General features: G+C 46.8%; 1 protein-coding gene and 1 long non-coding RNA gene across 2 annotated transcripts; one reads left to right on the top strand and one right to left on the bottom strand.

Moving 5' to 3' along the window:
* Window positions 1–2688: 2688 nt before the first annotated feature.
* On the bottom strand, window positions 2689–7423 carry LOC116783876. Its single transcript, XR_004355876.1, has 2 exons — window positions 7163–7423; window positions 2689–3163 (listed from the first exon to the last, which is right to left on the bottom strand). It is a non-coding gene; the product is annotated as an uncharacterized LOC116783876 (long non-coding RNA).
* Window positions 7424–8374: 951 nt separating this feature from the next.
* LOC116783875 (histone H3.3A) lies at window positions 8375–15327 on the top strand. Its single transcript, XM_032681843.1, has 4 exons — window positions 8375–8510; window positions 9940–10094; window positions 11903–12056; window positions 14671–15327. The coding sequence occupies exons 2-4, from the start codon at window positions 9967–9969 to the stop codon at window positions 14797–14799; spliced, it is 411 nt and encodes a 136-aa protein (XP_032537734.1). The 5' UTR covers window positions 8375–8510; window positions 9940–9966; the 3' UTR covers window positions 14800–15327.
* Window positions 15328–15638: the final 311 nt, after the last annotated feature.

Here is a 15638-nt window from a genome sequence, read left to right as displayed (position 1 = left end):
GAAGAGGAGGAGAAATGAAGAAAAATAATCTAAAAATGTGGTACAGTAAAGTATAGTCTACAGAGTGTTAAACTTACAAAGAATGTTAGGAAAATAGAAAGCTTTCATTTCTTTAAAAACCCCCAAAGCTCCACAGTCTCCTAAGACTGAAAATAACTTCATGTTCTTTGCTGATGCTTTAAGATATAATGTCTGCTACTCCATCTTCTCTTTCCCTTTTCTGCTCTCAGGAGACCACTTTCTCCAGAAAGTGGGTTTTGAGATTTGGGAGTACTTGCTAAGAGAGATGGGACATGTCAGAACACTTCACAACTGTCTTGGAGTCAGACCTCAGAAGAGTGTTTTCATTTCTGAGACCCTTCCTCAGCTGACTGTCACAGATGAGGCTTGTGAAGCATCAATGGCATTTCAAGACAATCTTATACGTTTCTGAGGAAGAAGCAGATCTATTTTGAAAGCAACCAGCCTACAGAGTACTGTTCCAAATAAATTAAGATATTGGGTGTCATACCCGATATTTTGGTCTGCTCCTAGCTGTTGGAGCCTGAGTACTTTGATCTGTGCTGTTTGCATTATACTTAAGCGTGGCTAAGTTTCATTCTGCCTGCTATCCCCAGGGCCCTCATGAAGAAGAGATTCATATCTCATGAGATTACCCCACTGAGCAAAGAAATGAAATAAATAATATTACTGTTTTAGTTCTGTCAAGTATAGTGGCTCATAGAGCCTTTCATGGCAGTGTCAGCATGGGCTAGATACTACATCAGTGCATAAAAAGACATCCTTTACAAGAAAAGCACTGCAAAATTAAGCCAATGGGAGCCTAATGGGTGGTGGGAAAGAGTGAGCCTTTTTTTAACCCTCCCTAGTGCAAGCCTGCAGGGAGTTATTTTCCAGCCTGTGTGAGTCTTGGGGCAAATCAGCATGCTGAAATTCTTCTACAACAGGAGCTCAGAGTAAGTCACTGTAGTAGTAGTAGTAGGGATCTTATTTGGGAACCAATTAGAGCTTGTGTTCATTGTTTCTCCTTGGCAACTTTAATGAATCTATCAACACAGAAGTACTGGAAATAAAAGATTTTACAGTAGTCTCCATTAGGAGGAAACTCACAGGCCACCCAGTTCCTTCCACAGTACAATACAATGCTTCAAAAGACAGAAAAATGTTGTTATAATAACTTAGCCATGTGTGAAGATCGAGGAGAGCTAAAATGAGTTAAATAATTTTACTGTACTGTAACTTTAAGAAGAAATATTCCCCAGAACAATTGCTCTTCCCCGTACTGCAGAAAATGCTGCAAAAGCCCACTTGAAATGTGTCTGTCAATGCAAACTAACTCAGACAGGTACAGTAAATTTCAGATTCTTGTATTATCATTACAGAGAATAAACTCCCTTTTCTTTTTACTTGTCTGCCAGTCCTTTCACCCAATGCCTTAGACACATTCTCATAATTAAATTTCCCATCCTGTCTCTGAAATACATTATGGCATTTGCTCATACTTTATCTAAAAAATCACAGATACTCCTTGTCGTATCATATAATTCCTAGTCTTTGGCAAGGCTGTACAATAACCTCACAATTATCTGTTGTAGCCTATTCCCTATCTCATGCTAGGCCACGGTTTCTGTTTCAGTTAACCCTTTAGTGCACTCCAAACTGGGAGTATCTGTCTAAGAAAAATAGCATGATACTGAGAAATGGAAGAAGAAAAGGCATAAGCTTAGAGAAGTCATTAAGAAGCTGAAGTTCTCCTCACAAGGGGAGGTTTGTGACTGTGTAAACATGCAGGGCTATTTTTCTTGTCATTTTCCTTTATCATCCCCATACATTGAAACAAATGAGAAGTTGGTTGTCCAGTATTAAGCACGGGGGTCATGTCAAATAAAACATAATATAAAATAAAGTACGACTGTTTAAAAAAACTACCTCTGTTTCTGTTTAGGATTTTTATAGTGTCAGTATAATAGGAATACAGGTTTTTTTGGTGTAATATTGCAAGTCCTGTCTCCACCTTAAGATATTGAACTGTTGCATGCAAGTCCTTCAAAGCTGATAAGAAAAAAATGAAGACTCTCGTTACAGCTACAATGCATCATATGTACCTGGAACTGTTCTTAGCTCTATATCAAGCAATTAAAGATATTTTTAACTTCCATTCTTTAAAAGGTAATAGATTTTTTTTTACTTTCTATTAGAAAGCATACTAAAATATTATGCATATTTAAAAGGCTATTATGAACACACAAATAAGCAACCAAGATTGGAACACGAGTGGAGCTTCAGGATGTCATTATAGGGTGCTCATACAGGGTTTTTTTATGACTCTTTCCACCAGAAGAAACTCACTAGGCCATGGAAAAGAAAGAATTAGTGCTAATTTATATAATGTTATTTACTCCTTCATGTTCTGTAGGACCTTATTAGAAGGATGAGAGATGAGTTCCAGCAGTGCATATTAATAATAGGCCATACAAATGAGATTATAATAAGAGAATCCTGGATGATACATAGGGAATTAGAGCCAGGAGTCCATATATAAAAGCAGGCGTATACTCAGAGAAACTAAGAGCTTGGTAACTCTTCGCAGGAGAGGATCCACAAAGGTGGAGGCTGAGTCAAACTCATGAAGCCTCCTAAAAAGTAGTGGTAGTCCAAAAAAGAGAAGCAAAATCCAGGAGTCCTGGATCTTATTCTCAGAGCTATCGTAGGTTTATTTTCACTCTCTTAGAACTTTGTCCTTGAAATTCCTTTTGGAAAAACTTTCCATTGAAACAGTGTTAATTTACAAAAAACCATAAACAAACAAAAAAAAGAAGAGTCTGGGGGTTTTTTGGAGGAAAAAACTCCAGATTCACTGCTCTTGGATTATGAGACATTAGAGAAATGCAATTTGTCTCCAAAATAGATTGTTCTGAATCACCTGCACATACGTGATGCTCAAAGTGTGAAAAGGACTGATAATTTTGCATTTTAAAGTAGTTGTCTCTTTTAAACCATCCTGAAGAACCCATGGATTCTAATAATTTTTTTCTCACGTGGCACATATACTCTTTCCTTATAATTTAAATTTTCCTTAGAGATCAGTTTTCAGGGAGACACTTCAGCACATGTGTGAATCGAAGACGGCGTATCTTCTACTGAAGTCCTTGGGACCTGAGAGCTGCTTAAAAGTAAACATATGTTATAGAGTTTTCTTTAAACAGTGGGGCTCTAATGTCTGATATATGTGAAGTATTTCAGAGAACTGCAAAAGGCAAAACACATGATTAAAAGACACAGTAAAAGTGAGGAAAAAGCTGTGTCTACTACTTCTACATAACTTCTTATCTGCATTTCCAGTAGGTGCCAATCTCTAAAGATAGGTGTACTATACAGCTGCTAGTTTTGGCTGGTGTATTTTTGGTCTCTATATTGACAGAGAGTATAAATATTCCAGAGGATAGATAAGTGTCCTGCATGATGTAATAGGCAACCCAGCATATCAAACAACTGTGCATTTCAATGGCTGCTGTTATAATGTTGTAACTATTGTGGTATACAAATTCATGACATAGAAAGCTTCAAAACAAATACTAATAGAAAGCTATTTACACAGAGACAAAATTATTGTAAATAATTTTGAAGTTTTAGATGACTTGTACTTTCTTTAATGAGTGGCAATGATTCACACCCCTGGTAACTTCCTAGTAAAAATACTGGAAATGGTGTATTTTCATGTTTTATGTGGATGATTATTAAAGAATACATTTAAACCTGCACCAAAATTTACAGTTAATACTAAGTTAAGGGTAAAAATATTTTAATTCTGTCAAAATACACTTTAAGAGGAAGATAGTTTTAAAGCTTGTGAGCATTTTGTACTGACATTTTACTTTAATTTCCAGAAGAAATTTTAAGTGTATAGCAGCCAAAACCAGAAACTGGGTGGCAGGCCTGCCAGGACTGGAGTGAGCATGAGGCAACATAGTCCAGTGTTTTTTAAGGATGGAACTGAAATTGGCTAGGAAAGGCTGTCCAGCCTGGGAGCTGCAGAAGGAAACACAGCAGGTATGGGACTGGGACTGGCTGAAAAACTAGGGGAAGGTGGGGACCATTTGGCGTCAGAATCAAGATGATGAAACACAGGGATACGACCAAAAAGAAAGAAGAGAAAAATGCAACTGTCTGAGCAACTACATTGAATCAAGGAGGTGTGTAGGGAATATGAAATCATAAAATGGCCAGCAGGCTGGGAGCTAAGGCGGTGTGAACATGCAGATCTGGAGTGCAAAGAGTGGTTGGAGGTTTGATTAGTTAGAGAAGAGAGATGGATCTAATTGATAACAGGAAGGGAGAATTGTGTCTGGGAGGAGATGCATGAAAGTAGGAGTCAAGTGAAGGTTGTAGATAAATAGTCTTATACTCCTTCCCTTAGTGAAATGTCTGAGTAGCTTTTTACATAAAATTAACAACACCCACTTCCTCTTTATCTGTTGAGATAGAAGTAGACTAAGTAATCCTAAGTAATTTGGATATTTAGTTTGTGCTTTTGGGAGGGATAGGAAAGAAATATTTCTTCTTTGACCAGAGACCATTTGGAGTTTGGTGATAAATCATGAATGTCTCTTGTAGTGGGAAGCCTTTTTCAAATGATTCTTGAAGATACCTGCAAGTTTTGCTTGAAAACAATCACACTCTGGACTCACTTTTGTTGTTGTTGTTGTTGGTTTTTTGGTTTTGGTTTTTTTTGGTCCAGGTAACCTCAAAAAAAGGCAAACTTATCTGCTTCGCTGTGTTTTGTTCTGGGGCTTGTAATCTGTGCTGTTGCAAAGGGAAGCAGCTGCTACAGTTGTTTGTAGATCTTCCTGCAGTCTGTGATGTTACTGGGGTTGATCTGGTAGCTTTTTGGCCAACAGGGCCAGTGCCTTATTCCAGCCTTCAAAGCTGGCTAGAAGCTATTTGGAAAGGACTTGAGCTTGAAGCCTTAGCTCTAAAGAAACATTGTGGCTTATTTTTTTCCCAATAACCATTTTGAAACAGTATTTTCAGCTGTATTGACTCAGTTGCAACTAATCCCAACTAATGGGAAAAAAGCCTGTCTTCCTCTGCCCAAAGTCTCCTGGGCAAGGTGGGAGAGAGTGTGTTTCCCAACAAGGGAAAGGTGAAAGAGAGTATTTTGAAAAATGTCTGCTATTTGGACAGGCAAAATAAGTATGAGCTGTGGAAATCTGCCTGTTTTTTTGCTGAATGAGGGCTGAGTGCCTTCTGTGCAAGGTGCTGAACAACATCTCTGACAACTGATTTGAATGTCCCTCTTTTTCTATCCATTATCACTGGAGTCTTCTTTGGCTCCAGCCTGCACCAGCTGCTTTCCACCCTAATCTTATTTACCAAAGCAATCTGGACACGTTCGCAGCAGCAGTGGTTACACTGGGTGAGGATGAAGTGCTGCAGTTGTCCTTGGCATGTTATTGTCGGTTAAACCAGTGGAATCTCATTAGGTTAGATTCCTTCGTGGCCGCTTATGGACGCCTAAGGGTGGAAGATGCCTGTGGTCTGGAGAGATAAAGGCCCTTGGGAAGGAGGAGCAAACGCTTATCAGTGCTGCCAGTGAAAGACGAACGTCTGGAGTCTTTTTAGAGTTGGGCCAGCTCTTTCTGCGCTGTCCTGTGGCCACACAAATAGCATTCGTGGCAAAGCTCAAAGGGCTGCCCCAGAGTCGTCACTGTTCCTACAGCCCCGGAAAAGCACGGGTTTAATGGCATTAATCAGCGAGGATGAAACGAGGGTGCAAAACCTGGCAATATTGGAATAGTTTTTCCTTCTCTGGGCTTTCCGTGGTTTTCCGGTGCGGGCAGTGGGCAGGCTGCACACCGTAGTCCTGCCTGCGGTATTTCGTTCGCGTTTTAAACCACGCAGAGCTGCCAGCAGCAGGGCGGGAGCGGCGCTGGGGTCCAAGAGGAGACAGGAAGGCTCGATCGGCTCCCACCTTCCCGGAGGAAAACAGTGTCTCGCTGTGGGAGGGGGCAGCTCGGGGCCGGGACAGCCTCGCGCCCCGCCCTGCCTGGCGTCATGGAATTCCAGGGCGCTCCCGCCAATGGCGGCGGGGCCACGTCCAGTGCCACTCGCGGCAGCCCCGGCACGGGGGGGCCCCGGGTCCCCGCTGGTGACCTCGGGGCCGGGTCCTGCCCGGCCCCGCTGCCGCCGGGACACCAGGGAGCAGCTCCTCGCTGCGGGAGAAGGACGCGGGGAGCAGCAGGGAAGCGGTGGAAGCGCCATTTCTCCCTCCTCCCCTCCGTGCAGAGCTAAAGCTGACAGGGAAAACCTATGGATTATTAACCTCTGGGCAGCTTCTTGCAGCTGGGAACTATAGCACTTGCCGGCTTTTAACTTTTCCAGCTGCTTATCATATGACACGTGTGTTATGTTGGGAATTGATGCCTGTTTCGGTGCCTGGCTTTTAGTGTTTACAGAGCATTGGCAAATACTCCATCGTGTAATACAGCTCTGAGTTCTCATTCCAGCTGTCCAGTAAGGTGCTGCTCTCTCATAAAATACTATCAATAGATAAATCACTCCGCTAATACTTCTCTAAGTATAAAGAAAATGCTTTGCGGTTTCTTTTTCCTGACAGTCACCTCCCATAAACTCACCGTTGGGTCAGAGGTGTGTCTGGTGTATCTACTCCCATCTGTGTAGTGCAGCCCGTTGTATTTGTCTGAGTACCAAAGCAGACTATATCTATTTTAGCAGGGTGTTCTGCCCACGATAACCCCCTCTTCCTTGTCAGGTTTGGTTAGCCCCAAGTGAATTTCTCAGCTCGCATGGCTAAACCACTTCTGCTGCTGGAGGTAACTTGGATGTCTCCACACAGAACTGTATGACATCATCATCCGTAATAAAGAGTTTGCAAATCAAATATGGCTCCTTCTGATGCCTCAGTGACAGACAAGATGGTGGCACCACTTTGTGTGAGTAGAGAACCTGACGCTGTAGTTGAAACGTGGTTAAGAAAATTGCAAGTGACTGTTCATTTGTATTACAATGCAGGTTACTTTCCCACAGGCCATTTAGATTCTAACACTAACAGAAAATAAAGTAAGAGCAGATTTTCTCATTAAACAACATGGCAGCTGATACAACTGGTTTGGATCTGTCGGCAATGACTCTGCTAAACTACAGTTGCTTTTCGAATAGCTGCATTTCAAACTTGAAACAGTTTGACAGCCCTAATGCAGGGAATGTGGCTCCTCTTCCTTTCCCAACAACAGATTTTCAATGTGAACCATTGTGCCTTCAGTGCGTTTCTGAGTCAGAAGTAAGCCCAGCAGTCTCCTCCTGATGCTCAGCTCTCATTTTGCAGAAGGAACATGGCACTTCCATGGCAGATCCTCGCTAGGTGGGCTCTGATGGGCCAGCTTACAGGGACAAATTTTTTGCATTGCTTCTATGTAAAGAAAAAAATCACGGAATCAATCATAGAATCTATTAGGTTGGAAAAGACCTCTCAGACCATTGAATCCAACCTATGACTGAACACCACCAGGCCAACCCGACCATGGCATATAAGTGCCATCTCTAGTCTTTCATTAAACACTTCCAGAGATGGTGACTCCACCACCTCCCTGGGCAGCCTGTTCCAATGCCTAATCACCCTTTCTGTGAAGAAATTCCTCTTAGTGTTCAACCTAAGCCTCCTCTGGGCAGCTCGAGGCTACATCCTCTTGTCCTGTTGCTGGTTGCCAGGAAGAGAGACTGACTCTCACCTGGCTAAAACCTCTTTTCAGGCAGTTGTAGAAAGTGATGTCACCCCTGAGTGTCCTCTTCCCCCAGGAACAACCCCGGCCCCCTCAGTCACTGCTCATAAGACTTGTATTCCAGCCCCTTCACCACCTTCATCTGGACTTGCTCCAGCACCTCCACGTCTTTCCTGAACTGAAGGGCCCTGAACTGGACACAGCACTCGAGGTGTGGCCTCATCAGTGCCGACTACAGGGGGAGAATCGCTTCCCTAGTGCTGTTGGCGGCCCAGTGAACCCCAATCTCCCCAAAAAACCCACCCAAAACCCAGCAGGGGAAAGACAGGGTCCCCTCCTATTTTGGTGGGGTTAAAGCCAGGCCCAGCTGGCTCCCGGCGGGTGCGGCTGGTAGGGGTCCGGGCTGCCGTGGCGGGGTGTCCCGGGGCGCTCCCGGCCCGCGGGAAGGGCGCGCGGGGCGCGGGGAATCCCCCGGCGCGCGCGGCGTGCCTTTTGTGTTTGTACACACAGGGCGGGGGCGGGGCCGGGGGCGGGGCCGCGCCTTCCCTCCATTGTGCGCCATTGGCGGGCGGGCGGGCCGGGGGCGGGGCCGCGCGCGCGGGGGGCGGAGCCGGGCGCGGGGCCGGCCCTCCCGGGTCGGCCATCTTTCAATTGTGCTCCGAGCCGCCGCCAGCAGCAGCCGCAGCAGCTCCGGCTCCTCCTGCGCCCGCCCGCTCGCCCGCCCTCCATCCCTCCCTCCCGCACGGCAGCCGCGCTCGCCCAGCGGACGGGGTAAGTCTGGCGCCGCGCCCGCCGCCCCCCCTGCGCCCCGACACCCACCCGCCGCCCTCCGCCGACCCTCCCCACAAACTTTTGGGGGGCTCGGGAGGCGGCGGCGGCGCCGGTTCGCCCTCGCCGCGCCGCCTTCCCGGCGCAGCCGGAGCGGCTCCCTCCGCCGGCACCCCCGGCCCCGCTTCGCGCGGTCGTTGCCCCCCTCTGCTCCCCTCGCCCCCGCTCCAGACCCCCACCAGCCGCCTCCCCAGCCCCTTAGCTGCCTCCTCAGCCCGACATCCCCCGGATCGGGGCTGGGAAGCGGCCGCAAAGAGGAGCCGCTCGCCAGCCCAGGGTAACTCTCCTGCCTTCCTTCCCCTGCTCCCCACAGTTGTTGCTCAGCTTCACCATCTTGTCTCTTTTCTCTGGTCACCGACCATATTTTTTTTCCTATTGCATAAAAAACAATAAAAAGGGAAAGAAATTCGCCGAAGGAACGACCCAAACGCAACGCAATTTTTTGGTTTTCGAGTGCAAACTTTTCCACTACCTCCCCCTGCATCTGCACCCGCATGGTTTGGAGTTCCTGGCGATATTTTTGGCGTTATTTTTCGCAATTTATTTTTTCCTCCTTTGCAAAAGGACTAGGGCTGCATTTCGTGATTGTTTCCATTTTGTTCTGGCTCTGGGAGCTGAGTTTGCCTGTGAGAGGCGCTTGGGAGCGAGGCAGCTCTTGGGGAAGCAGTTACACAGAAAGAGAAAGACGGGCACCCAGAAAACAACCCCCCGAAAAAAAAAGTTTGTTGCTTTCTCCCACTTTATCCGGCCCCTTTCCTTTTCGCACGATAAACGCCGGGTAGCCTGCGGTTGCCGGCGGGTCGGGGAGCGCGGGCGGGCGGCGCCGGGCAGCCCGGGGAGGGCCGGCGGGGGCTGCCGCTCCGCTCTCCTCCGCTCCGCACGTTCGGAGGAGGTTTTCCGGCGGGTGGGAGCGGCGGGTCCGTGCCAGCCCCCCGATGTTTGCCGGGCGGTATTTGCAAACACTTGGCAGGTGACGGGCGGCCGGCGGGGGGGAGGCGACAGCCGCCTCTCTCCGCGTCTGCTGCCGCGCGGCTCGCTCGTCTTCGAGCCGCCGCCGCCTCGGTATTGAATTCGTGGGCAAAAAAGCTGTATTTTAATATTCCGCGATCGGCAGACGTTTAATTTCTAATTTTTTTTTTTCCTTTTCTGGTGCGGTTTTTTTTTTTTGGTGTTGGGTTGGTTTTTTTTTTTTTTTTCGCTTATCTATCAGCGGGCTCGGCGCTCGGGGCTCGCCGGGCAGGATCGCGCTGCGCGGGACGGGGGTGGAAGCGCTCCCGCCCGCCCCGGGGGCAGGTGCCGCGGGGGGCGCACGCTGAACGGGGCGACCACTCCCCACCCCGCCTCCCCCCTCTCCCCACATTCCCCCCGGCAGGTGTAAGGCAGCGACGTCGGCAGGAGCATGGCCCGTACCAAGCAGACCGCCCGCAAGTCCACCGGCGGGAAGGCGCCCCGCAAGCAGCTCGCCACCAAAGCCGCCCGCAAGAGCGCGCCCTCCACTGGCGGGGTGAAGAAGCCGCACCGCTACAGGTAACGCAGCGCCGCGCAGAGGCGGCCGCGGGCCGGTACCGGGAACACCTCCCACCAAATCTCTCCTTTACCACCCCCCTCCTCCTCCCCGCGGGGCCGGCGGGGCGGGGGTCGCTTCTCCCCGCCTCCACCGCGCTCCCTCCGCGCCCGCTCCCCCGGGGCCGCCCGCATGCCGGCAAAATAACCAGAAAAAAAAAAAAAAATTGCAAGCGCGGGTCCCCGCCTACCGCAAAAATAAGCAGAAATTCCCAGGGCGGCACCTACACCCGGCGTTTACCATCGGCCCCTTTCCGGCCGTTCAAGTGCCGGTCCCTACAAAATCGACAACTCCCCCCGCCGACCCCGGCTCGGCGTTGTTGTTTGTTTTGTTTTTTTTTTTTTTCTTTAAATTTTTATAATTTCGTACCTGTGGTTATTTGGAGGCCGCAGCGGGGCCGCCAAGTTTATTGTTAGGGGCGCGTACCGCGATCCCCCGGCGGGGCCGGCTCCGGGCGCGGGGGCCCTGCAGGGCGGGCGAGCGGCCGCGAGAGGGCGCCGGGGACCCGCGGACGCGCCGGGACCCAAAAAAGCGTCGCCTGATCAGCCGGGCGGGAGTCACCGGCGGAGCTGTCAAAGCAGCCCCCTCCGGACGTGGAGTTCTGCGGTCCTTGCTCGGTGTGGGATGGCGACAGCCGGTGCTTCAGCCTGGAGGGTGGCTTTGGGCTGGCTTTACGTGTTTCGTGGGGAAAACGTGGATCGGCAAGAAGTCGGTTTGAAATAGCGGACTTCATCTAAAAGTCTGAGAGGGGGGGTGTCTTAGCAATGTGTAAAACTATCTGAAGGGAGGGTGTCAAGAGGATGGAGCCAGGCTCTGCTTGGTGGTGCCAATAGGACACGAGGCAACGGGCAGAAACTGATGCACTGGAATTTCCACCTGAACGTAGGGAAGAACTTTACTGTGGGGGTGACTGAGCACTGAAACAGCTTACCCAGAGAGGTTGTGGAGTCTCCTTCCTTGGAGATACTCAAAAGCCATCTGAACACAATCCTGAGAAACCTGCTCTGGGGGAACCCTGCTGAAGCAGGGAGGTTGGGCCAGATGACCCACTGTGGTCCCTTTCTACTTGAACCATTCTGTGATTCTGTCTGTTGCTGTAGGTGTGAGGCAGAATTAATCCACTGAGAAAAAGATAATTAAGCTGAAGCAGGAAAATACAAAGTTCTCACAGAAATAAGTGTGGTATTAATTTCACAGATGGACTTTGTGTCTGTGAGAGTATGCTGTTAATCTAAATTTGTCATTCTAACACCAAAACTTAACACAAGGAAATATGCTGGGTACTTTGTACTGATAATATAACACAGAATGTAGATTTTTATTAGTTCTCTGAACGTTGACAGCAGGGAAGAAGAATCAGATTTCCCTTAAAACCGTGCTTGCTGTCAGGCTGATTGCTGTGAGGATACCTGTGGTACAGCTGAACTCATGACAGCTTTGCCGTTTGCCACGTCTGCATTGAGCTGTGTTGGTGTCAGCCAGCATGTGCTGTCCACCTCTCAGGGAAATCAGGGCTCAAGGGCCTCATGAGTCTGCCTGACCTGGGGGATCCCTGTTGAGGACAGTGGAGGCTGGCAGAGATTGATGCTGAGAAGACAGTGGCCCCTTGCCAACGAACTGGTTTCGTATTGTAATGCTTGGGCTCTCCTAGGGAAAACAAAGTGTATGGGGCTTAGGTTAGTCTGGATAGTGAACCTGTGTTTTTAAAGCGATGCAGAATATGTTTGAATACTAATAATTTTATTTTTTTTTAATTATTTAATTTTAAAAGGCCGGGTACTGTGGCTCTGCGTGAAATCAGGCGCTATCAAAAGTCCACCGAACTTTTGATCCGCAAACTTCCCTTCCAGCGTCTGGTGCGTGAAATTGCTCAGGACTTCAAGACAGATCTGCGCTTCCAGAGCGCTGCCATCGGTGCTTTGCAGGTGAGCCTTGCTGAGGGGGCTCGCAGTGGGCAGCCTGGGGGTGGCTCAGAGGGCAGGAGTCAGTGCTGGAAGTGCCATCACAGCCGGGCATCCCCCGAAGCCCCCCAGACTCTGGGGCTGGCGATGCAGGAGGGCTCCGCCTCCCACCCCCATTGGCCAGGCTGTTTCCAGGGTTCATCTCGGCTCTGCCTGATTGCTGGGCTGCCGTGGTGGGCGGGGCCCCTCCTGGGGCGGGGCTGATCCGGGGTGGGGGGGTTTTGCACACCTCAACCTTGCCTTGCTTACTCAGAGTGGACCTGGTGATGCCTATGGATACCATAGGCTGAAATAATGCACTGACAGGTCAGCAGCTCCTTACAAAGGCTGTAAATGTGTTTTTTGGGGGGGGCTGTCTTGGTTTATTTTTAAATAGCCCCCACCCCTCAAGCAGTTAGAACAGTGCATCTTATTAAGACACTTAAGAAAAACGTGCTTCCTCCATCCTTGAGCTTTGCTAGAGGCTTTGCTTTTGAAAGCTCTGCAATCTGAGAGGAAAGCAGCGTGTAAAGCTCATTCTGGTGTGTCCTAATGGAGCCCTTGGTGTCCTCAAATGCTCTTTAAAGAAAAGCAGCTCGGTGAGCCACATCTAAACACAGTTAGGGAAATAGGTGCTTTTGTATGATGTAGTTGATACTAAACAGATTTTTTTAATATATTAGTTATATAACTTATTCAGAGTGTACAGAGAGTGAAATATTAATTGCTCTTTCTGACCCCAAATTCCTCCATCTGAGTTAGGGCTCCCCGCAAGACTCGGTTCTTGTCATGGGAATGTTTCCCTCTCATGATAAAAAGACACTCCTGATTAAAGATAGGTCTTTACTGTTCTTTTAGCTGTTGAAAGATTGTTCCAGAACCCATCTGTAATTGTAGACTGTCTGACATACAGGCAAAATGGTCTCTTTCTAGTTAATGACTTCCACTTGATAAAGGGCCAAGACATATGCCATGAGATCCTATAAACTTGAGCACATGCTTAGCTTCAGAAGGTGGCTGTGTGCATTTGCAGAGTTGCTGCTTTTGCTTTTAGTTATTCTGTGTGGCAGTTCTTAAATCCTGAGGTTTACCTATGCTTTTTATCTAGAACTGCTTATTAAAATTTGTAGTTAATACATTTTCAGAAGGCAGGTTTGAACATTCCTGCTTTTGCACTAAGGAGATGTTGGTATAGGAGTTTGTCACATATTATTCCTGGTGCTTCCTGCTTGCATATTTGCAAAAAAACCCTCCAAAAAACAAACCTAAAAACTCTTAACCCCTTGGGTACCATGTTACTTGTACCAGCATGGCTTTTTGGTGAAGTGTCTTAACTTTTCATGTAGTGATTTAGCAAAACTTTGTTAGGGCTACTGCATGTGAAATGACTTAGTAATGCTACAGTCAGCATCTGCTATAGTAAATATTTTTCTCTCTTCATATTAGATAATCCTATGTTTTTAAACAGGGTCTTTGAGCCTAGTAAGTTGATTTTTGCAGTTCTTGGTAATGAAGTGGTTCACACAAGCTGTTCTCTTGCAGGTATTCTAGAAAGGGTGACCTCAGCCTCCTTTCCATAAGTGACCCCCAACATTCCTGTCTTCTCACAGCTGTTTGCTGTGTCCTGGTCTGATACTGGCATGCTAAGATGCTTCCTAGGAGATTGATTCTGTGTCAGCCCAAAAATGTGTAAACATTGCTGTGCTGGGCTTAACAGCAGCTAACTTAACGTGAGTCAGAATAATTAGGTCCAACTGAGCATCTGTCTGACTTGGAATCCTGTCTGCAGTTGTTCAGTAACAGGGAAAACAAGATGGCCAGGGTTGTGGTTTTCCCAGGATAGAGCTTCTTGCGCTCCCAGGTGCTGCCCCTCTGAGTCTCACAGTTGTGAGGTGAAAACCTCCTGAGATAGTGGGGGCCTGTGCTGTGTCCCCAAATAGACAGGAAGGCAGGAAGAAAGTATGGAAATAGGGTAAGTGTCTAATGGTAGTTCTCTGACTGCAGTCCTGTTTTTGGTGGTTCAAGGAGTTCCTGAGCTAAAGGAGTTGTTCTCTTATTTCCAGTAATTGTCAGTTCATTTTTTCTGCTAATTTTTGACTTTTGAATTAAGCCACCTCTTCAGTATCCTGTGGCCAGAGCTCTGTGCCCAGACTGTGTGGTTTGAAGGCATACTTGCTTTTCTTTTCCCCAGCACTCTTACTCCAGTAGAGGCAGCAAACAGGTCACTCAAATAGTGTAACCCAGCCTTTGAAAAGAGAATTTCCTAAACAAACTAACCTTTTGATAAGATAACCCCTTCCTTATCTGGTGAGAGTCCCATAAGAATATTGGCTCAGTTGTGTTCTGGAGGATGTCTTTACCAAATGGCAGCAATACACTACTTTGACGTAGTGTATTTGATGGTTTATAAGAAAATGGAGGCTTTTAATTTTTGAAAATCTAAAACTTTTGGTGTTTGTGAGTAATAAAGACAGAAACCTAAACTTCATGCCATGTTACATTGTACTTTTAATTCTTAATTACGTTTTGTTGTTTGTTGTTTTTTTTTTCCTGATGCTCAGGGAGTCAAAGTGTTCTTAACTCTTTTCTTCCACACTAGGAGGCAAGTGAAGCCTACTTGGTTGGCCTGTTTGAAGATACCAACCTGTGTGCTATCCATGCCAAACGTGTCACAATCATGCCAAAAGATATCCAGCTAGCACGCCGCATACGTGGAGAGCGTGCCTAAACTTCACTAAGATGGGTTTGTCATTCTCGAAGCAAAATCTTCTTCCTGTTATTGGTAGTAATGAACGTTAGATATTTTTTCCATGGGGTTAAAAGGTACCTTAAGTATATGGTTGCAAGTGGAAAAATAGGGGACAGAATTGGGTATTGGCAAGTTTTCTTTCCATTTTCATTTGTGTGTGGATTTTTAATATAAACGAGGGGACATAAAACTATCAAAATGCGGTCAAAAAAAGAAAAATGAATTGTTGAAACTTGTTCACCAAAACAACTTTATAAAAAAAAAAAAGAATTATAAATAAACCTGTCAAATTTTTCTGGACAATGCCAGCATTTGGATTTTTTTAAACAAGTAAATTTCTTATCAATGGCAACTAAATGGTGTTTGTAGCATTTTTATCATACAGTAGATTCCATCCATTCACTATACTTTTCTAACTGAGTTGTCCTACATGCAAGTACATGTTTTTAATGTTGTCTGTCTTCTGTGCTGTTCCTGTAAGTTTGCTATTAAAATACATTAAATGATGCCTGCTTTTAGTCTTGATTTTTAAATATTACATGTGGGTTATACTGTTTAAAAAATACCCAGCCTTCCTTTCCCTTTTTCTCTTCAATGCGTGGCCTAAATGCTTAGAGCAGATCTGGGAAACACTGGGGATGCTACCTTGGCTGAAGTACTGAGGGTTTTTTGTAAGGGTGTAAAATTTCTGTCTGCTCCACATGAAAGCAAATTTGGTGAGTAAAGTACAAGGTAGAGTCTGGAGTTGAACTGAGCTCTCTAGCTAAGCTACAGTGCGAAGAGAAAGCAATTTGTTACCATTTAGATTCCTTTCTTGC

This window comes from Chiroxiphia lanceolata, chromosome 3 (genome assembly GCF_009829145.1).
Source record: "Chiroxiphia lanceolata isolate bChiLan1 chromosome 3, bChiLan1.pri, whole genome shotgun sequence".
In the NCBI taxonomy this organism is placed as follows: domain Eukaryota; kingdom Metazoa; phylum Chordata; class Aves; order Passeriformes; family Pipridae; genus Chiroxiphia; species Chiroxiphia lanceolata.
The sequence above is the reverse complement of the archived record's forward strand: the minus strand, read 5'-3'. Positions and strand labels throughout refer to the sequence as shown.

What these genes read in the sequence shown, in the direction of transcription:
- LOC116783875 (XM_032681843.1), top strand. Translation starts at nt 9,967, where the DNA reads ATGGCCCGTACCAAGCAGACCGCCCGCAAGTCCACCGGCGGGAAGGCG. An exon ending in AAGAAGCCGCACCGCTACAG is followed by an intron (nt 10,095 to 11,902) that starts GTAACGCAGCGC and finishes TAATTTTAAAAG; the next exon opens with GCCGGGTACTGTGGCTCTGC. An exon ending in CTGCCATCGGTGCTTTGCAG is followed by an intron (nt 12,057 to 14,670) that starts GTGAGCCTTGCT and finishes CTTCCACACTAG; the next exon opens with GAGGCAAGTGAAGCCTACTT.